The sequence below is a fragment of the Melanostigma gelatinosum genome, assembly GCF_949748355.1.
Source record: "Melanostigma gelatinosum genome assembly, chromosome: 13".
Classification (NCBI taxonomy): Eukaryota; Metazoa; Chordata; class Actinopteri; order Perciformes; family Zoarcidae; genus Melanostigma; species Melanostigma gelatinosum.
The window spans coordinates 20,965,703-20,990,140 of NC_136646.1; the positions used below are offsets into that span (position 1 = coordinate 20,965,703).

The following is a 24,438-nucleotide window of genomic DNA, read 5'->3' on the forward strand; positions in this document are numbered from 1 at the left end:
CGCAGGGAAACACTCCGGGGACTCTGCTTTCACACGATGAAACCAAGAGAGCGGCCCGCAGCTCGGCTTATCATCACCCTGTGCACACTTTAGTGCAACATGGGGGGGGGGGGTGCCAGTTGTGTGTGTGTGTGCGCGTCCACATGTGTGCGCATGAGTCACGTTGAGAGGTTCCACCAGCTATTATTGAGCTGGGACTGGTGTATTTAATAGATGGAAGAACTATCTGCTCATCAGCTCTCCGGAGACTACAATAGAAACTGTCATGTGAATTAGAATTCTTGACATTTCCCCAAAGTCTGTCGTTGAAAGGCACTGTTCAAACAGGCTGTCTGTGTGAGACCTTTTCATAAGCGACTCTCTAAGACGCGTTCCACCATCCATCCCCCTGTGCGTCATAAACAAAGGATAGTTACTCTCTCCCAGGAAAAGAGGGGAGGGGGAAAGCGAGACAGGGTGAGTGTGCAAGGCAGGAGGCGAGGAGGAAACAGCTCGACAAGGCGCCTCACCTTTCCTGTGTTCCTGTGTGCTCGTGCTGGAAGCTGATCGCAGAAAGGTGGAACTCAGAATGCATGCAGCAGGTTTTGCTTTTTTTGGGGGTTAGCTGCTCTTGCAGGAAAAAGGCTGCGATACAAACAGATACTATTCACAAGTCGTTTCCTTTGTGCTCTCATTCTGTATGTGCAGAGTGTATGTTCATTCATTGTGACACGCAAAGTTTAAATAGCTTCCTTCATTAGTGTGCAGGTTGTCACACGCACACGATGTCTCTCTCTCTCACACGCACACACACGTATGCACACACGATTTTAAATGTCCAATCTGTATTCCAAACACGACTAAAGGTTAGCCCCGCAACCAAAAACAAGACGTGTTGGAGGTGAGTTTTCCACTCAGTCAAGCAGAAAGTAAGATTTCATCAACAATCAACCAACAGCATGTGATGCTTGAAAAAATATCTGAGTTATTTTTACTTTATTTCTTAAACAATTGCACCATCAGCCCAACAACTGGCCTTCGTGGAGGCACTGGACTGCTATTATTAACTGTCATAAATGACAAAGAAACACAAAGAAATACACGTCACACTCAAACTCTTCAGTTATACGTGAAAACATTTGACGATCTGTAATTAAACAGTTAGGTTTTTCAGTCAAGTATAACTTTGTGAAGCTGTGGACTGGCAGACAACGCCACAGGAAGGCAACACGGTGAGCTGTGCAATCGTGACTGAGACATCCTCGTGTGTACTTTGCTCATCACGTCTTTAGTTCTCTCTTTAAAGGAAATTGCCACACTTGCAACAGCAATGTTTCCAAATGAAATGCTGGTAATTCTGGTATTAATACAGTTGTTACACTGCTGTTAATGAATACCTTCTATTATTAAAGTGGGTTGGTTTGAAAGCTGTTTCATGGTCTCATTGTTGCTCATGCAGAATATCAAGGCGGAGCTGTGTCTGCTCACGTCTGAAGGCCAAGGAGAGTGCTGTTGGTGAGCAAGGCTGTTGTCAAAATAAGAAATGTTTTGGGTGCAAACCTTGCACGCTCTTCAGTGGAACATGTAAACATTTACACAGGGGCGTGAGCCAACCCGTTTCCCCCTGACTTGTTCTTCTTCTTCTCTCTCCTCCTCTTTCTGGGTCGTTCTCGATCTTCCCTTCAAGTTACACAGCATTTGTGTGTCGCTCGACTCCAGCGCCGGTTGTCTGTTACTCTCACTGATCAGCCTTTCCTGTTGCTGCAGAGGAACTGCGAGCAGTGAGATAAGGACAGTGAGAGCACATGCTTGCACCAGGGAGGCCGGGGGTGGGGAGGAGATAAGAAAGCAACAGTTACAACGTGAAGGGCAAAGGCCTGCCTCATTTGGATATTACCAGAGATCATCACAGTTGTTTTTGCAGCCACGGGTGTCTCGGGGGTTGTGAACGTGTGACGCCAGCCACTGCAACAAGGAGACCAGATGGGGACAGAGGTCCAGTTTGGGCCGGCTGGTCCCAGCAGCAGGAAACAGCTGAGCTTTTGAAATATCAGAGGAGCTCTCTTCTGGGAGGCTGAGGAAGAGACAAACAATCCTGAACAGGGAAGGATTAAGGAGACCTTCATGAATCCAGGGAAGAAACCGAGGATGTGAGAAGGGGGGAACTGGAGTTTAAGCATCCAGGGCCTGAGGATCACAGCGCAGGATATGCATGTTTATGCACTTTGACTCCTCCAGCAGGAGACACGCGGGGGAGCACGACTAAAGGGAGGATCAGGCCTCGCTATTAGAGCTCGCTCTGGAATTTAGGACAGTTTGCATTACGTAGGGCAGGTGCTGCGCTTCTCGTCTGCCTGATACGTGAGTCGACGCACTAAAAAGCCGACGAGGGGGACTGCGTGGGAGGGAGACAGCCAGTTTTAAGTGGAGGCTGGGGGAGTTTTCTTTAACCGGTCGGCTCCACCAGGGCCAGAGCAGGCAGCGATGAGTCAGAGGAAGCTGACACGACAGATGAGGTTGTGGGAGAGTCCTGAGGGTCCACCTCCTGCGCCCTCTCTCACCTCACCGGTGTCACCGGCCGATCAGTCTCGAGGACACGGGGGCTCTGTTTTTTTTCGCCGTTTGAAACTGAACCGCAGTATTCAGGAGCGCAGACGCTTATCTCACTGTAACATCACATCTCTTTGCAGGTACAGTTCTGCATGAAAGCCACTGATCTTTGATTTCACCCATTTTATTTTTCTTTGTGGTCATTATTTGAGTCTCTTCCTGGTTGCTACGTGTCTTTCAGAGTGATATGTTGTCGGTGAAGTGAAGGACAGGGAGCCCGCTGACACATTGGGCCCCCGGGCTTGTGCCCGGTCGGCCTGTTCAGTTATCCCTCCGTGTTGAGATGAGGTGTGAGCATTATGAAAATGAATTATTCCAAGCACACACTCTGATAACCACAGTCAGATGGATTAGATTTTGGAAAGTGCTGAAATCAGAAGTCTCATAATTACTCTCAAAGTTTGCAGAAAAATAAATCAAATGGGGATTAGTGCGTGCAGCTGGCAGAGGGTCCCCCCGGCAGACATTTCTGATGCCATGTCGGACTCCGTAGTTTTCTCTGGCCCCCTCCCGAATCTGACCAATGATGAAATGTTTAGCCGCATGTCATCGTTTCACCGCTGGCTGTCTTGGTGGTGCCCAGCAAACAATGTGGGCTTCATAGATAACTGGGACACTTTCTGGGGAAAACCTGGTTTGCTTAGGAGGGACGGCATTCATCCCACTTTGGATGGAGCAGATCTCATCTCTGCAAATCTGACCCAGTTTCTGTATGGACCTGGTGCATGACAACTCAGAGATCAGACCAGGAAGCAGAGTTGCAGTCTTACACACTCCTCTGAGCTTCCATTAGAGCAGTTACTCACGCAACACCACATAGAGACTGTGTCTGCCCCACGGCCACTTAAATTAATTGAATCAAAAATAAACGATCGAGGAGTTAAACAAAATAACTTAATCCAAGTTAAAACTACCGCAACAGTACAACAAAATAGGATAATTAAATGTGGACTCTTAAATGTCAGATCTTTGTCATCTAAAGCTCTACTAGTAAATGAGCTGATATCAGATCATCATATTGACTTATTTTGTCTTACTGAAACCTGGCTGAGTAATGATGAATATGTCAGCCTAAATGAATCAACTCCTCCAAGTCATATCAATACTCACATTCCTCGAGGCACTGGCCGAGGAGGTGGAGTAGCAGCCATCTTTGACTCCAGCCTATTATTACACCCTAAACCTAAACTAGACTATAACTCATTTGAAAGCTTGGTTCTTAGTCTTTCACACCCAACCTGGAAAACAATACAGCCAGTTATATTTGTGATAGTGTACCGGGCCCCGGGTCCGTATTCTGAATTTCTATCGGAATTTTTTCAGTTTTTATCAAGTCTAGTCCTTAAAACAGACAAAGTAATTATTGTAGGTGACTTTAATATTCATGTGGATGTCGAGAACAACTGCCTCAGTACTGCATTTATTTCATTATTAGATTCGATTGGTTTCTGTCAGAATGTACAGAAACCCACTCACTGTTTTAACCATACTCTCGACCTGGTTCTGACTTATGGCATTAACATAGACGATTTAATAGTCTATCCACAGAACCCTCTTCTGTCGGATCATTACCTAATAACTTTTGAATTCTTACTAACTGAGTTTACACCGTTAAGCAAGAGTTACTACACTAGATGTTTATCTGATGGTGCCGTAGCTCAATTTAAAGAAGCGATTACGTCTGTATTTAACTCAATACCATGCTTCGATGTGACAGAGGACTCCTGTGCTAACTTTAGTCCGACCCAGATTGATTATCTTGTCGACAGTGCTACAAGCTCACTGAGAAGGACACTAGACTCTATTGCTCCTTTAAAAAAGAAGTTGGTAAAACAAAGGAGATTCGCTCCATGGTATAACCCTGAAACCCGCAAATTAAAGCAAACATCGCGAAAACTTGAAAGAACATGGCGTTCCACTAACTTGGAACAATCTCGGTTACTCTGGCGAGACAGTCTTAAGACATATAAGAAGGCCCTCCGTAATGCCAGATCAGCTTATTACTCATTGTTAATAGAGAAAAATAAGAACAACCCCAGGTTCCTCTTCAGCACTGTAGCCAGGCTGACAGAGAGTCACAGCTCTGTTGTGCAGAGTATCCCTATAGACCTCAGTAGCAATGACTTCATGAACTTCTTTAATGATAAGATTATGATTATTAGAGACAACATTAATAATCTCCTGCCCTCGACCGATCTTTCCACAAATAGAGTAACCTTAGAAACAGCTGTAAACCCTGATATATGTTTAGATGGCTTTACTCCCATCGACCTTGACAAACTGACTTCAACAATTTTTACATCTAAACCGTCCACCTGTCTCTTAGACCCTATACCGACTAGGCTGCTTAAAGAAGTGCTACCATTAATTAGCACAACTTTATTAGATATCATCAACCTGTCTTTACTAACAGGTCATGTACCACAGTCCTTCAAAGTAGCTGTGATTAAACCTCTTCTTAAGAAGCCCACTCTGGATCCAGAGGTGTTGGCCAACTATAGACCGATCTCGAACCTTCCCTTCCTCTCTAAGATCCTTGAGAAAGCAGTTGCAAATCAGTTATGTGACTTTCTGTGTAACAATAGTTTATTTGAGGATTTTCAGTCAGGATTTAGAAAGCATCATAGCACAGAGACAGCTCTGGTAAAAATAACTAACGACCTTCTAATCGCATCAGACAAAGGACTCGTCTCTGTTCTTGTTCTGTTAGACCTTAGTGCTGCGTTCGACACTATAGACCACTACATCCTGTTGCAGAGACTGGAACATTATATTGGCATCAAAGGAACCGCACTGAACTGGTTTGGATCCTATTTATCGGATCGATCTCAGTTTGTTTATGTAAATGATGAAGCCTCAATGAGGACCAACGTCAGTTATGGAGTTCCACAAGGTTCTGTGCTTGGACCAATCTTGTTCACCTTATATATGCTTCCTTTAGGCAATATTATCAGAAAACACTCTATAACCTTTCATTGTTATGCAGATGATACTCAATTATATATATCGATCAAACCGGACGAAACCAACCAGCTTGCTAAACTGCAAGCGTGTCTTAAAGACATAAAAACCTGGATGACCTGCAACTTCCTGATGTTAAACTCAGACAAAACTGAAGTTATTCTACTAGGCCCAGAACACCTCCGAAATCAGTTCTCTAATGATATAGTTTCTCTAGATGGCATTGCGCTGGCATCCAGCAGCACCGTCAAGAATCTTGGAGTTACCTTTGATCAGGATTTGTCTTTCAACTCTCAGATAAAACTTATTTCTAGGACTGCCTTTTTTCACCTACGTAATATTTCAAAAATCAGGCACATCCTATCTCAAAGCGATGCAGAGAAATTAGTTCATGCATTTGTTACCTCTAGATTAGATTACTGCAATTCCTTATTTTCAGGCTGCTCTAATAAGTCTCTTAAATCTCTCCAGCTGATCCAGAATGCTGCAGCTCGTGTACTAACAAGAACTAAGAGGAGAGATCATATTACTCCTGTATTAGCTTCTCTGCACTGGCTCCCTGTAAAATCTAGAATAGAATTTAAAATCCTTTTACTGACCTACAAAGCCCGAACTGGTCAGGCTCCATCATATCTTAAAGAGCTTATAGTACCATACTGCCCTACCAGAGAGTTGCGATCCAGTGATTCAGGGTTACTTGTGGTTCCTAGAGTCTTAAAAAGTAGGACGGGAGCCAGAGCCTTCAGTTATCAAGCTCCTCTTCTGTGGAACCAGCTTCCCGTTTCTGTCCGGGGGGCAGACACACTCACCACATTTAAGAGTAGGCTTAAGACTTTCCTCTTTGACAGTGCTTATAGTTAGCGCTTTATAGTTAGGGCTGGCTCTGGCTTGCCTTGGACCGGCCCATGGACAAACTGGTATAGGCAAAAACTACAGGGGGACTTCCTACACTGAGCACCTCTCTCCTCCTCTTCTTCACCTCCGTCTGTATGCATTGATGTCCCATTAATGCTCATTACTAACTTTACTTCTTCCCCGGAGTATTTGTGCTTTCTCGCCTCACAGGATGACCGCAGTTTTATCTGGACACTGGTTCTTCAACCAGCCATGGCCCTGCTGACATCTACTACGATCTTCATGATTAACATTATTAATCCTATTACCGACACCATTAATGCACAGTACTGATTATTAATCCTATTACCGATACAATTAATGCACGGTACTCATTTTGTCTCTTCCCCGGAGTCCTTGTGCTTCCTCTCCTCACAGGTTTCCATGGAGCATGGTTTCATCTGGACCCTGGTCCTTCCTCCTACCATGGCCCTGCTGACTCCAACTGCTAATATCACTTTTATTATTACTCGCATTACTATTTCATACTACCGATACCATTAATGCACATTATTGACCTGCTTCTTCACCAGAGTCTCTGTGCTTTCTCGCCTCACAGGTTCCTGTGTATCCGGGTTTACCTGGACCAGGTCTTGCCTCCTGTCGTGGTTGTGTCATACATTGAATGTGCTGTAATTACATTGAATGTGTTGTAATTCACTATCCTGTTCTACACATGACATCATTGCACGCCTGTCCATCCTGGGAGAGGGATCCCTCCTCTATTGCTCTCCCACAGGTTTCTTCCTCTTTCCTCCCCGTTAAAGGGGTTTTTGGGGAGTTTTTCCTGTTCTGATGTGAGGGTCCCGGGACAAGAAGATGTCAAACGTGTACATATTGTAAAGCCCTCTGAGGCAAATTTGTAATTTGTGATTTTGGGCTATACAAAAATAAATTGAATTGAATTGAATTGATGTGTTTTTTATTACTTGTTGAAACTTGATGCTAATTTGATCTGTAGTCATATTCACAAAGCCTTCTGGGGAGAGGAGTGGCTCATAATTGGCCAATTTATAAGTAAATTCTAAAAATATCACGCTTCATGTTTTCATTTTTGAAGACAAACTGAAAACCGTTCACAACTGAGTTGACAACGGAAGTTTGAGAAGTTTTGGAGAAATGGGGGGGGGGGGGGGGGGTAGATGCTGCAGCTACACTGCAACCTGCTTCCCCATCTGTCCTTGTCATCTCAACATCTGAATGCAGCCTGAAAGTGATTCACATTATTATTTATCTCATATCTGTGTAGAAGTGGAGTAAGGTTGAACAATTTTCAAGAGTTATCCAAAAACGATAACTTGACTGATATTGCAGTGACGATATGAGTTGCGATATCAGACCGAAAGATCATTTTTACGTCATCATTCTCATTTGAATTGAAAAACATGTGGAAATGATTGATTTTCTGCAGGGATCTGTGTACCAAACAAAGATGTTTAGAATATGATGTGTGGAGCAGGACGTCACTGCAGCACGACGTGATTTACTTGAAAATGTTTTATGACTGACATTTGGCCTTTTTAACAAATATTGCTGCTCCTGCGATTTGAAAATTGCAGAAGACCATATTGTAATCTCAATAACATTTTGACGAACTGTGGAGTCGTAATGTGTAGGCTAGTCTGAGCTGTTTTACGGTTCAAACCTGTATACTTTTCAAAAGTATTGTCAGATAAGTTGGTGTCTGTCCGTTCTGTCACCACAAAGTTGTCCATCATTTTCTGATGCCAAACTCTAAAACCGCATCCGATCAATACTGACTTAATTTCTCAGCAGTAACATCGAATCTTCTTTCATCTCAGGTTTGATTGAGGAGTTTTGTTGAAGGCTGCTGGAGGATAAAGGCTTCCTGGCTGCAGGTGTTGGTGACAAAGAGGCGATTGTAAAGTGTTTGGCTGAGCTCGGCCTTCGAATGGATCCGACCTTGTGTTTAAAATCAGCGATCTGCTGGTGGAACATTTCTGCTTTGGCTGTTATATATCTGATGTTATATATCTTAAAATACAATATTGTCTCAGTGTAAGCAACACGTTTTCTGAATATGTTTCAATATGCAAATGCCGCATTACTAACTTTTGGTGAATTTAGGAAGAATCTGCAGATTAAAACAGACAAAGTAGTAAAATAAATACCTACATGTGGATTTTGGATGTTTTCTTTCCACAAGTCTGAAAGATCGAGTGGAAAAACTCGACTTGGTGCTGCAGCATCCGTCACATCTCTAAGAGACTAGACTCGGGTGTTCATGCTTATCTTGTTGTCGCTGCAAAAGAGAAGCAGCAGCGAAACAGACACCCAAATAAAATGCAACAGATGTAAAAACCATTTCCTCCCTGTCCTTTCTAACCCTTCAGCTTCGATTCAGAGAATGGTCCCTCTCCAGGACGCAGTCCCATGGATTCGCAGGCGAGTCCTGGGTTGGTGCTCCACCCTTCTTTCCCCCAGAGCCAGCGCAGGGAGTCCTTCCTGTACCGCTCAGACTCAGACTATGACACGTCCCCCAAAACCATGTCACGCAACTCCTCCATCAACAGTGAGGGGTAAGCACCAAGCCACCGTGCATCACTGCAGGGGCCCATCACGTGGCAGCAACTCTTAAATCTGCAATGTCCACACACACACACACACACACACACACACACACACACACACACACACACACACACACACACACACACACACACACACACACACACACACACACACACACACACACACACACACACACACACACACACACACACCACAGTAACTGCACACTATTCCCATCAACACAGGAGTGGTTATGATTGTAATTATGCAATCATTATGCAAATTAAATCATAATGAATCTTCATCAGCTGTTGTTCTCTGTTTCTTGGCTTGTCTTGCAGTTCAACGCACCCGAAACCCCCCATCAGTGTATTTCAGGACTATTTCTCTGTTTAGATCCACATAGGTCTTTGTAAACATCCGGCTCACAGATGCAGCCTCTCATATAAACACCAATGCTGAGCTGCCCGAGACGCTCACATTCATCTCACTCTGCGCTTTTTGTTTTTCACTCCGCAGGCACGCCGAAGACATGATCGTCACCCCTTTCGCTCAGGTATGCTTTCCTGGTGCACCTCGTCTGACATGTTTAATTGCTGTAAATGACTAGAAAAGGTGGCTAATTAGTGCAGTGAACTTGTCTCTCCCCCCCTCCTGTTTCCTCCCTCCCTCCTTCTCTCCCTCCTACGCTGCCCATCCATCCCCCAGGTGCTGGCCAGCCTACGAACTGTAAGAAGCAACTTCACCATCCTCGCCAATGTCACAACACCCACTAACAAGTCAGTATCATGTGCTGTCAAACACCCCGTCTCCCCCCCCCCCCCATACACTCCTCACGACTGCCTGCTTAGTTTGCAGCGTGTGTCTGCTAATGTCTCCTTCTTCGTGCTCCCGTAGGAAAACAATTTAGCCGTTCATGATTCTCAGGCTGTGCTCAAGGAAAATATACAATGTGCATTATTATTTGGCATCTCTCCAACAATGCTGGCTGAGAACAGAGTGCAGAGAGCATCACGCCTCAGATGTCCCTGAGTCTGTACACAGACGACAGAGAGACGGTCAATAACACTAAAATGATTCTCCTTTGTAGAGCAGCAGATAGTGAGAGCTTGAGTCGACAGGCTTTTAGCTCCTCGTCAATATGATATATAATACATATATATATGACATAATACATATATATATATATATATATATATATATATATATATATATATATATATATATATATATATATATATATATATATATATATATATATATAGCAATGTACCACAGAATTATCAGCATCTATAATTATTCAGTGTTGTGCCCTGAAAATGCTTTCTTCACTGCTCAATTATGAGACCATGAAGGCTCCATGAAAGGAGAGCAGAGCTTTGTCTTTGACTCTTTTTGGACAATTAGATATTTTAATCATATCGTATTTTAATCAATCTTATCCATAGGCATGTTAATCTATTTGTCTCTTTCTAGGGGCATATAAACGAACACATATTTACACCCCCCTGTGTGAGCCGAGCCTGTTGTTGCCTCCTCCTGTAACGTGAGTGTGTGTTGAAGCCCAGCAGGGGGCAGCAGCGTGTGGTTCTCCTTCTGATGTAATGATGTGTTTGTCCACAGGAGGTCACCAGTGACAAGCCAACCCACTGTTCCCCAAGCTACACTCTCTGGTATGTTGTCAGCTAATTAAAACTCTTAATCCAAAGAGTCCCACAGTCCCCTCACACGGCTGTGAGGATATGGTGAAGGCTCCCACGCTCCCTGAATGCATCATCAGTAATGACAATGACTGCACAGAACATCGTGAGGCTGTTGGTGAGGATTTAATGAACCGTGCTGCATACATTGAAGAGACTCCACATATGATGCTGAAGTTACCAACCGTTTGTGTGTTAAGATGCAGAGAGAGACGAGATGTTTAATGGGCCGAGAGAAAAGGCTGTAACCTGCTGTTTGTATTCGGAGGGCAAAATGTAACCAGCAGACATGAACGTATACAATATTTATATTTTTCTCACTCAGCTGATTTCAAATCTCAATTCTAAATTCAGTCCAGTTTTACTGTGTTCATACAATCGGTGTGCAGAACATACGCACATCTTTCTTGTGCGGTGATTTATAAAATAAAGTAAAACAATTTCAGGGAAACTTGCTAGTTGTGCTCGTCTGTATGAAGCAGAAATTAATGAAATATTTTTTGGGATATTAAAAGGAGCTGTCAATCACTTTTATATTTATTTGTCTAATCTCACAGCCAACATATGTTTTGCATTTAAACTATACCTTTTGTGTCTCATCATAATTCAACATATAGGCCCACTGTATATGGATCATTTTTACAGCATTAGAAAACACAAATAAGTTAAATCTGATTGTTGTCTGATGTATATTTACACCTGTCAATCAGGTTTAAAGTGATAGCTGTATTTTTAAATCTAAACTATATTTTTTTGTGTTGTTCAACTGATCATCATTTAAAACATTGACCAGTCTTACACTGTTTACAAACATTATACGAATATACATTTTATATTTGTATAATATCTGATGTGGTCACATTGTTGTTGTCTTATTGTAGTTTTATTACACTTATTTAAAGATGCATTTCATCATTTATGGCCACGGTGGACATTTTTCAACTCTTAAACTAACTTACTGAGCAAAAGATCATTTTAAATGGAGGATCTTCTGTCAGGTCACCACTGTGTGTCTGTCATTCACAGAGGAGACGTACCAGCAGATGGCTCGGGAGACTCTGGAGGAGCTGGACTGGTGTCTGGACCAGCTGGAGACCGTTCAGACCCACCGCTCAGTCAGCGATATGGCCTCCGACAAGGTGCACACCTGTCCACACACACAAACAAGTACTTTCACTGCGCCGCTGCCTCAACGTTAACTCAGTATGGCGCCGAGCTTGCTGATGAATCATTGGGTTGCAGCTGTATCACTGTACGAAATGCATTTTGGATAGAGCTTCCTGTTGAAGCTCCACCAAGGTCAATTATAAAATACATTGAAAAACAACCTGCATGAGTAGTTTGTAAAACATACTCGTTAAAAATACTTTTAAGAACACTGCATTTGGTTGCAAAAACCTTCATCTCTAACACCTGCCACGTTCCACCTTCACACACTGTTGTTAAAACTTTTACGGAGGTTTGTTCATTGGAAGTAGTAATTCTGGAAAACATTTGTTTCCTGGGTTTATTTGCAATCCTGTGGTATTAGTTGTCTTGATGAATAATTAATGCCTCATATGTGATCAACCGTCACTGGGCTTTTATGGCATTCGTTAGACTAAACGCACCGATTATGCCGATTTAAGCATTAGTGTGTACAACTGAAAGAGATGCAGCATCACTGCACGCCCGTGTGTGTGTGAACATGGGAAGGCTTCTTAAGTGTGTGTGCATTTGTATTTGTTGGGGTATGGGGACAGAGAGAGGGGGGGGGGGGGAGAAAGAACAGGGGAAGGGTGACGGTATGTGGGTATGGAGGACATGAGGGGGGGGAGAGAGAAAGAACAGGGGAAGGGTGACGGTATGTGGGTATGGAGGACATGAGGGGGGGGAGAGAGAAAGAACAGGGGAAGGGTGACGGTATGTGGGTATGGAGGACATGAGGGGGGGGGGGGCTGATGCTGATGTCTCTGCTGTAACCTTGGTTGCTATCGAACAGCAGCAGGGTCTGCCCTTCCCTTTTAGTCATTGGCTTGCCACTCTGACCACAAACCATGTGGTTTGGGCAACAACCAATGAAATAGAGGTGATGCTCCTTTAATAGTGTTCTGTCTTTAAGAGACAGCATCCAGTGTCTTGTTTGTTTTATTCTGGAAATGCTTCCCATGTTGCACATCACCATTAATGAATGAAGGTTCTTTGTGTGTTTTGATTCAGTCAGGCTTGTGATGAAGGACTGAGGGAGAGGTAGCAGGAGTGTGCTTAAAGGACATCATGTGTGTGTGTGTGTGTGCACATACAATGTGCAGAGAGAAGTCTCCTGGTAAACAGAGTCTCTGTGAATATGTTGCTGCCTTTTTGCAGCTAAGCTACATAAACCCTCTGCACTGTGCCAACATGTACACATGAATATTCCCACTCAGTCTCTCACTCTTGCTCACACCCTTGCACACACACATATTTTCGACAGACGTACATGCTGTCTTGTCGCACATGCGCACTCTGAGGCTGAGAGCAGAAGCAAGCACAGACACGCACACACACACACACACACATGCATGCGCCTGCAGCCACACTGCCTGATTAGCTTGCGAGAGCTGTCTACAGCATCCAGGGAAATGGCGCAAGAGGCAGAGCATTGGAGGAGGAACGGCAGCCTAAAGCGGCAGGATTAGACCTCTGGCATTCTGGCCAGCCGAGGCATGGATTGACTCGGAGCAGGGGACTGGGCTCCGGAGCGATCAGGAGGCAGCCTGACTGACTGTGGACTGACTGTGTGTTGCTGGGATCGGTGTGAGACGGCTGATGCACCGGTAGGACTGGGCCGGGCCTCTGGATCCGTACCGTGGGGGAGGGGCAGCCGACGCAGGGAGAGGGAGCCTGTTTTTCCAGACCAGAGCTCTGGTGTGATTCTTCAGCCTGACCGTCTGCCACAGGCCTGCCTGCATCCCTCTCTGTCTCTTTCTCTCTCTCCCTCTCTCATCCTCCCCATCCTTGTTTTTCTCTTGCTCTTGTCATCTGCTCCTTCCTCCTCCGATGTTCCCACTGTCATCCAAGCTCCCTCTACCTCCATCACTCGAAACTATGGTCATCTTTCTGTCCTGGCGTCACCATCACTCCATCCCTCTAGCCTCCATCATCTAAATATTTTAGTACTGTTTGCCAAGCAGCTCAACTCTCGCAACATCATTTTTTCATTCACATCTCTCCCACATTCCCACTCATCTCCTCCATCGGCTCCTTTCTGTGCCCTTCAGACGGTCCCCCGCTACCCTCTCCTTTTCCCTCCATCTTCCCTCTTTCGGCTCCCATCCACCTCTACCCTGCAGTGACTGTAGATTTGGGTCCGTCTGCTCAGCAAATGGGATGAGATGTAGTCTCCACAGCAGCCGGATCCAGGGGGCTCCTGGTCTGCCCATCAGGGGGACCCTCATCTTCGGACCACACTAAGGCTGGAGCCTGACTCTGGACTGACTGGGTGGCCTGCTTTGGGGTGCTGCATGTAGGCGAGGACAGTCTGCACCAGCAGCCCCCACCCTCACCCCCTTTCCCCTGTTCCTTCGCCCCCTCTCGGGGCAGCCGTCACTCTGGAGTGTCCCGGCTTGACTGGCTGTGGCCTCTCCTCACACAACCTGACGACGCCCTCATGCCACTGGGGCACCCGCAGCGCCCCCACACCGCTCCACTACCGCACCTCCTGCCTGTGCCACCGGCCCAAACCCCCCGTCACCCTCAACATGGGTGTGGTGGAGGCCATTGACCCAGCACCATCCCCCTGCCCCTCGCCTGTACCAGGGGGCTACAGGCTGCCCCGCTCCTCCAGCTACAGCCCCCTGCAGGGGAGGGCAGGGGCAGAGCTGGACCTCGGTGCGGCTGCTGGAGGGGTTCTGGAGGGAAGCGGGACGGCGGCGGAGCGCAGGACGCCCTTAGTCGACCTGTTCTGTGAGACCTGCTCCAGGCCCTGGCTCATCGGCTGGTGGGACCAGGTAGGGCTCGGGGAGCTTGCAGAGGGCAAACGAGGCCTGGCAGTAGCCATCTTGGATGTTGATTCTTCAAGTGTTACATCTAAGCATGCATTAACAACTCAGCTGTTTGTTTACTCCATCTTCTTATGTGTCTTTATTTAAATCCAGCAATAATGGTGTCAGTTTGAGAAATGTATGTGCTTATAAGGCAGGATTGACGTGTTGATTGTATTCTGAATTGATGTGGTGGAGGACGGTTTTGTGGGTCTGATGGTGGCTTTGCGAGGAGCTGTAAGGCAGTGTGTTCACGTACATAATTTATACATGAATTCACTGAAGGGGAACAGGGAGAGGAGCACAGAGTTTATTAACTCTGTTCAGTGTCATCACCTTGCAGCAGCAATGTAAACAAAAAGACTATCACTCTTATTCTTCATCTTTCAATAGCTGGTCTACATTCATGTCCTTTGAGAATACACCCAGCTGCTTAAAATCCAAGAAATAGCTTTTGGACTTTTGGACTTTGTGAGAAGTAGTCCAGCCGTCTTTCCTGCAGGTACATTGCAGTGTCACACAATGTCCATTTCCATCCTCCACACCTGCGTCCCACATCCCTCTGTGTCTCTCTCCTGCTAGCCTGAGGCTGATACAGACTGAAGGAAGCCGAGCGGATTGTCAGTGAAGGACAATGCCTATTGTCTCAGGACCGAGTTTCTTTTGTCCTCAGGTGTACCGACATGTTACATCCATAACAATGTGTGAAGTCAGACGTTGTGTCGGTTTTCTTTGACATGTCAGGTTTGCATTCGATGCGATATCTTGGCACCGTGTTACCAAAACAAACTCCGGCTTTTGTCTTTCCTGTTTTCCTGAATGACATTGGGCACATTCGGACGAATGAGTTTGCTCTCTGCTGATATGTTTCATCAGTCGTACAGGTTGTAGTTCAGAGGGGGGTCATGTTTAGCATGTGTGTTATTCGGTTACAGTTATTCAAGATCATAGGCAGTTAGAAAAAAAAAGAAGCCCTCCTGGGTCCCTCACATATGCAGGTGTGTGAGTGTGTGTGTGTGAGTGTGTGTTTGTGGTCATGTCTGTGCAGCGTCCGCATGTTTGCTCCATTAGTCAGTGTCATGAGGAAGAGTGTTGTTTGTCCTGGCACTCGGACTGGCACCGTGGAAGTGTTGGTTGTCAGCTATGACTCAGCGTTACAGCATGAGAGAGAGAGAGAGAGAGAGAGAGAGAGAGAGAGAGAGAGAGAGAGAGAGGAGGTTTGGGCTGCGCCTGCTGCCTAAGTGTGCCACGGGGGTTGACTTGCTTTCCTGGCTCCTGGTGACTGATTCTGCCTGACTGCTTCTACGATTTGCTGTCAGAGTACCTATCTGCTCGGCGTACCATGTGACGAGCGGTGGGCCGGATGGGATGGGTGGAAAAAGAGAGAGAACTGGGAGGAAAAGAGTGAAAGATGGAGGGAATGCATGGAGTGTGTGAAATGGCATAGGAAGCCAGAGTGGCGCCTGTGACAGAGGAGACTGTTGTTTACCTCGAGGGGGAGGGGGGGGGGGGCGGCAGTGGAGGGGAGGGTTGACCTTGATAAAGGTCAGAGACACCTGCCTACTCCCTCACATCGTCACCCAAGCAGCCGCCGCTCTCACATCCAGCTGAAGGACTGACTGTGAGGAGGCAGTTGCCACGGCAACCGCTCTGGTTGCCACGGAGATTGTTATGTGTGAAAGATCAGTCGGCGGGACACAGACCGAAGGGGTTGTGTCCGAACCCTGTCGTGCCTTGACATGACTCGTGCAACGGGTGACTGTCGAATAATGAGAGGACGTTCGGTGTTTAATGTCTGCAGCGATAATGTATTCACGGAATCACAGCCCGCACTGCACGGACCTGCAGACTAGTCGTTCATGATTGCCACTGTCGATGTTGGGAGAAGAATAAACAGAATACAAATACATGGCAATCGAAATACAGGCACACTGAATTGGGGGTGCTGAACAGTACGTTCTCAAAAAGAGGAGGCATGATTCATCACTGGTTATTCTCACCCTTTAGTGAATGAAGCCAGAAGAAGGGCGATCATTTCTTTTCTCATGTTTGACTCATAGGAATGTTTTGTTGTTTCAGAACAAGTACAATGTTAACTCTGAGGGTTTACCCATCTGCACGTCTCTACAATGTTGGACATGTCTGCTACTTTGTAAGTCAAGTCACTCACTTCCTGTGTCTGTCTCCGCTTCCCTCAGTTCAAGAGGATGTTGAACAGGGAGCTGTCCCATTTGTCAGAGATGAGTCGCTCAGGGAACCAGGTGTCAGAATACATCTCCACTACCTTTCTAGGTAAAACACACCTGTCAACCTCTATAGCGAGTCCCTTCTCGTGCTGATCCCAGGTCAAGTCTCCATCCTGGCTCACCTCTGACTCCCCCCCCCCCCCCCCCCTCCCCAGATAAGCAGAACGAAGTGGAGATCCCGTCCCCGACTTTGAGGGAGAGGGAGAAGCCCATGTGTCAAATCAGCGGTGTGAAGAAGCTCACGCACAGTTCCAGCCTTTCAAACTCCACCACGCCTCGATTCGGTGTGAAGACTGAACATGAGGAAGCGTTAGCCAGGGTAAATATCTTACTGTGTTTTTATTGTGTTCATGACTTTCATGGTGCCTTGATGCAACAGAAAATCCTCTTGTGGGACAATAAATATCTGAACTGAACTGAAAGGCACCAAAAGACGTTTAAATACCCACACTACCATGCCATTTATTTTGCCAGAAAAAAGATTTACAATGTCCCAATACATAATAATTCAAACGCAGTATGCCAAAAATACCAGGATGCTCTCCTAAATCCGGTTGCATTTTGCAGCATACAAGCCAGCATGCTTTTCTGCCGATTCTGAGGTCAACGTTCAAGGTGCTATGTTATGACGAAGTAGTCCCAAATGAATACATACTGCATGCAACATTACGCACTTTGTAAGGGCAGCTGCAGTGAACTAAAAGTACAAAGAAAAAGTATGCGATTTGAAACGCAGCTACTGCTGTGATATCACATGTGAGTCACGTGAGTTTAAAAGCAGAAAACCTTTCCACGACTTTAAAACTTCACCTGTCAACATCTTTTGGGCATTGGTCCATCAGAGTTAGAGCAAGCGCTTTCTTATTTCTCAGTCGTCATGCACCTTTAAGAGTGGATTTAGATTTCGTGCTGATGTGTGTTCATCTTGTCTGTTGTGCCTTCAGGAGCTGAACGACTTGAACATGTGGGGCCTTAATATCTTTCGCGTGGCAGAGTACTCTAATAACCGTCCCCTCAGCTGCACAATGTATGCCATCTTCCAGGTGAGAGCTTTAACGAACAACGGACTGTTCACGATGTCATGTAGCACGACTTCACTGTGACCATGACCCCTGTGGCTGCAGGAGAGAGATCTACTGAAGACCTTTGGGATCCCCGTGGATACGTTTGTCACCTATGTGATGACCCTGGAGGACCACTACCATGCCAATGTGGCCTACCACAACAGCCTCCACGCTGCAGATGTCACTCAGTCTACTCATGTACTGCTGTCCACTCCGGCGCTAGATGTAAATACCTCTACTGCTCAGCCAATACACATCGAACTTCACATGCTCAGGCTTCCATACATACCAGGCCCTCTACAAATAGTAGAGGAGTCAACGGTAAATTGTAAACAGCAGTTTAACGGATAACTTTTCTCTCCGACAGGCTGTGTTCACTGATCTAGAGATACTAGCTGCGTTATTTGCCGCTGCCATCCACGATGTGGACCATCCAGGAGTGTCCAACCAATTCCTCATAAACACAAGTGAGTCGAAATCAGATTAAAGAGACGACGCAAAAACATGTGAATAAAAAACAACAACAATTGAATCGGAAAAACAAAGGACATCTCACTGGGCAGGAGAAACTAAAACCTGCTTTCAGGGAAAAGTCCCAATGGTTCAGGAATGAATACAACTGATTTGTGTCGTATGGGACCAGGACTAGGAAGTCTCAACAGAGGCTGGAATGTTTGATAATGACAACCAGTGTAACAAAGACCGGTGTCGACTTCTGCCAATTCTGTGAAATTCACTGATTTCAGAAAGAACATGAAGCGAAGATCACTTTTCGAGGTCAGCTCGTCTGATTATACCTGGAATTTTAGTTCTTTCTACTCAGGAAAGGTTTGTCTTAAATGTTGTTCGATTGAGATTCAGAATATGCAAGAGGAGTTATAATAAAAAAATACATAAAAAATACACAAAATATAATAATAACAAAATATTGTAAAACAAAAATTCGAAATACGAATAAAAGTAAAACAAAAACACACAACAACAGAACTAGTGGTTGACTAATTGTTTTTAAACTCTTATTTTAAATATCAATCATGTAAGTTTTGTGCACATTTTGACAGTTTTCGTTTCCACATGATAAAATGTATTATTCCACTAAATGAAATTGTAACGAATCATGACACTACAAAGCACTGGACACTCCATGTCAGGACGTGCGATAAGTGTTGTGATTTCTATATTTGAAGAGAGAGAATTTGAAGTATTGACAATTAGGGACACTGAATTTGGTCGATATGGTTATTTGAAGTATAATTGGTTTTCTTTAGAGCTAATGTGTATGATGCACTCACTTTAGTTGAAATGGTCCTATATTTTTGCCTTTGGTACCACAGTCATCCTCTGTTTGACACCCTTTTAGCTTGTTATTGTATGTTTTTAGTACATTTAGTCTGTAAATTGTGTGCTTCCGGTTGTTGGAAATGGGGATATTTGTCACTAAAGTTTTATTTGCACTGTGCTACTTCCTTAAATCGACGAAGTAGTTTTCTACATTTTGAAATGGATTCTCACACTGATGGTGGGTGTTGTATGGGGCTTCCCTCAGACTCAGAGCTGGCCCTGATGTACAACGACGAGTCCGTGTTGGAGAACCATCACCTCGCTGTGGGCTTCAAGCTGCTCCACGAGGACAACTGTGACATCTTCCAGAACCTGAGCAAGAGGCAGAGGCAGAGCCTGAGGAAACTTGTTATTGATATGGTGAGTGTCGTCAGCCCACTGCATCACGCTACCACCTCTCCATCTCTCTATTTTCTTCTCTCCAATGTATCATTTTTCTTTCCAGGTTTTGGCAACAGATATGTCTAAACACATGAGTTTGCTGGCAGACCTCAAGACTATGGTGGAAACCAAGAAAGTGACAAGTTCTGGAGTACTGCTGCTTGACCATTACAATGATCGGATACAGGTGAGACACTACATCCGGCTTCCTTTAACAGATGTTCTGAGTCGAATGTGAGCTTTCTTTAAGAGGACCACGGGAAAGGAGAGAAGAGAAACATGCACAGAGTCTGTAAGAGTGGGGAGGAAGAGGTTGTTGTTGTTGTTGTCATCTAAACTGAAGTCAGGAGACCCAGAAATAGGGAGGAGTGTTGGTTCAGTGTGTCAGTTTGAATCCTGACTCGTTGAGGTCCAACAAGTGTTTCTATGGGAATGCTTCGATTGAATAGTTTTGGAAGAGGATTAAGGAAAGCAGAGGCTCCGGCTCACCAATGCTGATGGTTTGATCCGCGGCTCCTCCAGTCCGCATGTCGAAGTGTCTTTGAGATAGAATCTGAACCTCAAGTTGCTCCCCGGGCGCTTCGCAGCAGCTCACTGCTCCTAAAATGCTGAGGATGGGTCAAACGCAGAGCTCAGATGTCATGCATGTCTGTGACGATAAAGAAATCAACAATATCTTCTTCAACGACACCATTCTCCAGTTGTTGATATTAGATGGCTGAAGGGTTCATGAGCATTGGAGAAACTAGGTGACTTCAAGTCAAATGTCACAAAATCATTGATGATCAACATTTAAGGGAGTGAAGGGGACGGGGTTAACGGTGCGGGTGCTTGCTGTGCTAAAACACAAAGGCTTCTGCACCTTCTGGTAATGAGAGGAGAGAACGAAAGAAGCCAGACTCGATACAGTAATGAGTGGTGGAGGAGCTCTTTGAATATGATAAACATCAAGCCAAGGCATCAGCAGAAAAGGAAAAGGGCATGCAAGGGTGGAAATGTCTATGTGCATGACATAATGTGTATCACTCACAGTTAATAGAAGAGAAGAGAAAAGAAGAGAGAGGAAAGTAAAAATCACAAAGCTGGTCGTGCACCACCTCCTCTCAGCTGATTTGTTGTCAGACGATCATTACGCATATCTGAATCCAGTGCTTATAACGTCGCATGTACATGACATAGAAACCTGTGCCTGTTTGTGCAGGTGTTGAGGAACATGGTGCACTGCGCTGACCTGAGCAATCCTACGAAGCCCCTGGCTGTGTATCGACAATGGACGGAGAGAATCATGGAGGAGTTCTTCAGGCAGGGGGATAAGGAGAGAGAGCGAGGGATGGAGATCAGTCCCATGTGCGACAAACACACCGCGTCTGTGGAAAAGAGCCAGGTAAAAGACATCCTGTGCACTACTGGATGAAGTGGGATGATCTGTCGGCTCTGATCACAGCAGTCATCCTCGTACATCTTTGATGCTGATTTGTAGGGAGTGAAATGACACCACTGAGATGTATATGATGTCCCTCACACTCTTTTTCTTCTGGATGCAGGTGGGCTTTATTGACTACATTGTCCACCCGCTGTGGGAGACATGGGGGGACCTCGTGCACCCTGATGCCCAGGACATCTTGGACACTCTGGAGGACAACAGGGACTGGTACCAGAGCACGATACCACAAAGCCCTTCGCCTCCTCCCGTGTGCCAGGATAAGGATCTAAACGCCTGCATTGACAAGTTTCAGTTTGAGCTCACCCTCGAAGACAGCTCTCAGAGAGAAGAGGAAGACGAGGGGGACAAGCCTACGCCAAACCACGTGGCACAGGACTGCAGTCAGGGGGAGGAGGATGAGGAGGGTAAAAAAGAGGAAGACATAATGGCAGAGGAGGAAAATGAGGACATAATAGAAGAGGAAGACGAGGTTGCTATGGAGGAAGAGGAGGTGGAGGAGGAACTGAAAGCCCAGTTGGAGGTGAGATCTGAGAAGGAGAGACTTTCTGACACAAGTCCTGTAGAGGAAGAGGAAGATTCTTCTTCACAAGCTGAAGATACATGAGTTCTGCTCCTGTGTCTCCCTCCTCACTTGCACACATGATCTTGTTCATCCTTTCAATGGCCAAACCAAGAACAAATAAGACTGCAATGACAATACAGACCTTTAAATATATTTTTCAAAAAGGGAATCAATGAAAATCGCTTAAAGAGAAGGTGATTACACAGCAACTGTAGATTTGTAGTGGTGACAAGTCCTCCGACTGACTTCACAACAAACTTTAGACAAAGAGGAATTTAGGAGAGAGCATTAGCGACGGGCAACTGAAGACAGCGTAGCACTCTGGGACTGGAATGCACACACACAAACACACAGAGTAACAAACTCCAACACGTCGTAGGAGCAAGTCATGAATACATCAATTCAACGCATCAGTCATGCAGTACAATTGGAGCGCAAATGTACCTCCTCCTTTCTTGCAAACACACACACACACACACACACACACACACACACACTCGACTGTATGTTTGCATGTGTGCATTTACATGAGGGACATTGATCAGTAATGAATCTCTTTGGAAAAAGCCATCTCTTAATGGAGTATTAAGCAGTGTTCAGTCAGTATTAGTAATTCACGTTCGTTAGAACAGAAACTGTTCTCCTCAGAAAAGCTACACATCCGGGTGACTTTTTTTTTTCCATTTCTGTCGGAAAGAAAAATAAAAAAAATCCACAGAGTTGGAGGAGGAGAGAAGAAGATACGGAAGGAAAAGAAGATGCTGCGACGAGGGGGGGCCGCCGGGTCCCGTACCCCTTTTCCCTTTACGAGGAGAGTGCTACTGGTGCAAGATGGCTCTGTGCCTTTCTGAAACACCAGCTTCCTGAACGGAGCTGTCGTGAAGCAATGCATTGTGGGACAGGAGTGTGTGATTTTGTGATCATATTTTTTGTTTGTCTCTTGTTAAAGATCTCTCTTTACTGTTCATTGTGTTGTGGTGTGTATCTCACATGTCCAGTTTCTGTGGTCATATGTTTTAAGCTAAAAGTCTTCCTTTGTTGCTCTTCTGGTAATATAATAACTCAGAACTCTAGATGCAGAGCAATCACTACCACCACCACAAACCACCAGTGGACTCTTTTCCAGCTTATGTTTTCATTTTCTATCTATAGAAACATTTTTTACTTTCTGAGAATAAGCCATGTGATGCTTTGAAGCATAAGTTTTGCCTATTTTCTATTTAACGGTTGCTAAATATGTTAAAGGGATACAAATTTACTTCATCAGCAGAACAAATTTCCACTTGCCATCTCATACCCACATGCACTGCGTGGTTATGTCTCCTCATACACAATGATTCTCACCAAAGTAAAGGATGAGAAACTTCAGTGGGCGACGAACAGGAAAATCAGGGAGGCAGAATGTTTGGAGAAAGAAAGCAGTGGTCTGGTCGTCCCTAATCATCCTCGTTATGTTTGATGCTTTTTTGCCTTAATGTCAGATGCAGGATACATACCTGCAAGTATGTAGATTTATAAGATATATAATAGATATCCGAGTATATTTATATCACGTCTGTATGCTTATTTCTGTGCGTATCAGTGTGTCTACAATGTATCCAGCATTGCATTTGGAGGGGAAAGGGGAACATTGCTGCCAGTTAGTTGTCGTGTTGTTGCTGTGACCAACGTAAAGAATGTGTTGTTTTTTTAATCAGGATGGTCAAAATCTTGAGCAATGTGGAGGCATGCAGAGGAAATAAGAAATGAGAGGCGGTGAGAATGAATAAGGAGGTTTGAATCTGACCAGATATTGATTGGTTGACATGATGGAGTTGATGCGTGTGCGTGTGTCTGTTTGCGTGACTTACTAAGTGGTCATGAGTAAGCGAGTGAGTAACAGAAGGAGAGGGCAGGATGCTAAAGATGTTGTCATGTGTGTCATTGGTCCCTCACTGGCATCACCACGTTGTTGTTGAATGGTGTTCAGGATTCGATCAGCACAGCTTAAATAGGTCACGGTTTGTTTTCGGTGTTTGTTTTTCACAGGGTAAAGAAAAGAACATGAATGTGGTTCTTTTGGAGGGTAGGTTTCTGCAGGTCAGGAACTGAGCTTATCTGAAATGACCACAGCTCGGTGCAACAGAAGCCTGTGTGTTTGATCTGCTCCGTCGCAGGATGGAGCAGAGCTGCCGGGCCACCACACAGGCTTTCATCTTGTGGAATGGGAATCCAGGATTACTATTGCAGTTATACTTAAATACAAGATTCCCATATGCATCGGCCTTTTACTTTCAAGATGTTGCTTTGGTTTTGTGGCTTCTTGTTATGTCATAAGCTATAAAAACATTAATATTTACTTGCCATACAAACACGATACTGTAGCAATTGTTTCTTATTAAAACAATTATTCAATTGATTGATCGCTGCCATTCTTTTTAAATGATGAAAAGGAAACCATGGGAAGTGTTTTCTTTGAACAGTTTGTGTACAGTTTATTTTTATATCATTCGGGTGGATGGTCTGGAAAATGAATCATGTGTTGATGATATTTAGCTATAAGCATTACCACTCTTGTACATAATGTAATATTGGATTGTAAATGATAAATTTATCCAAGTCATAATGATTGACAAACAACCAGTTAAGGTTGTTACGTGAATCGCTAAAACACTGCAGGCCACATCCTCACCTTTTCATTCTCTGGTTATGTTCTCGCTCACTTGTGCTAACATTTTTTAATC

At 44.9% G+C, this 24,438-nt stretch overlaps 1 protein-coding gene across 3 annotated transcripts in view; it reads left to right on the top strand.

Moving 5' to 3' along the window:
• The window catches only part of pde4a (phosphodiesterase 4A, cAMP-specific), a 43,921-nt gene extending 19,808 nt beyond the window's left edge, over positions 1-24,113 (top strand). Inside the window, exons 1-15 of one of the 3 annotated variants that reach the window (XM_079281958.1) lie at positions 1,830-2,669; positions 8,799-8,984; positions 9,496-9,532; positions 9,685-9,755; positions 10,600-10,649; positions 11,703-11,815; positions 16,876-16,969; positions 17,079-17,242; positions 17,868-17,966; positions 18,048-18,212; positions 18,355-18,454; positions 19,534-19,688; positions 19,774-19,896; positions 20,911-21,093; positions 21,254-24,113. In XM_079281958.1, coding sequence (XP_079138084.1) covers positions 2,464-2,669; positions 8,799-8,984; positions 9,496-9,532; positions 9,685-9,755; positions 10,600-10,649; positions 11,703-11,815; positions 16,876-16,969; positions 17,079-17,242; positions 17,868-17,966; positions 18,048-18,212; positions 18,355-18,454; positions 19,534-19,688; positions 19,774-19,896; positions 20,911-21,093; positions 21,254-21,757 — 2,250 coding nt within the window. In that variant the 5' untranslated portion in view covers positions 1,830-2,463 and the 3' untranslated portion in view covers positions 21,758-24,113. The other 2 variants (XM_079281957.1, XM_079281959.1) reach the window with 2 other exon arrangements.
• The last annotated feature ends 325 nt before the right edge of the window (positions 24,114-24,438 follow it).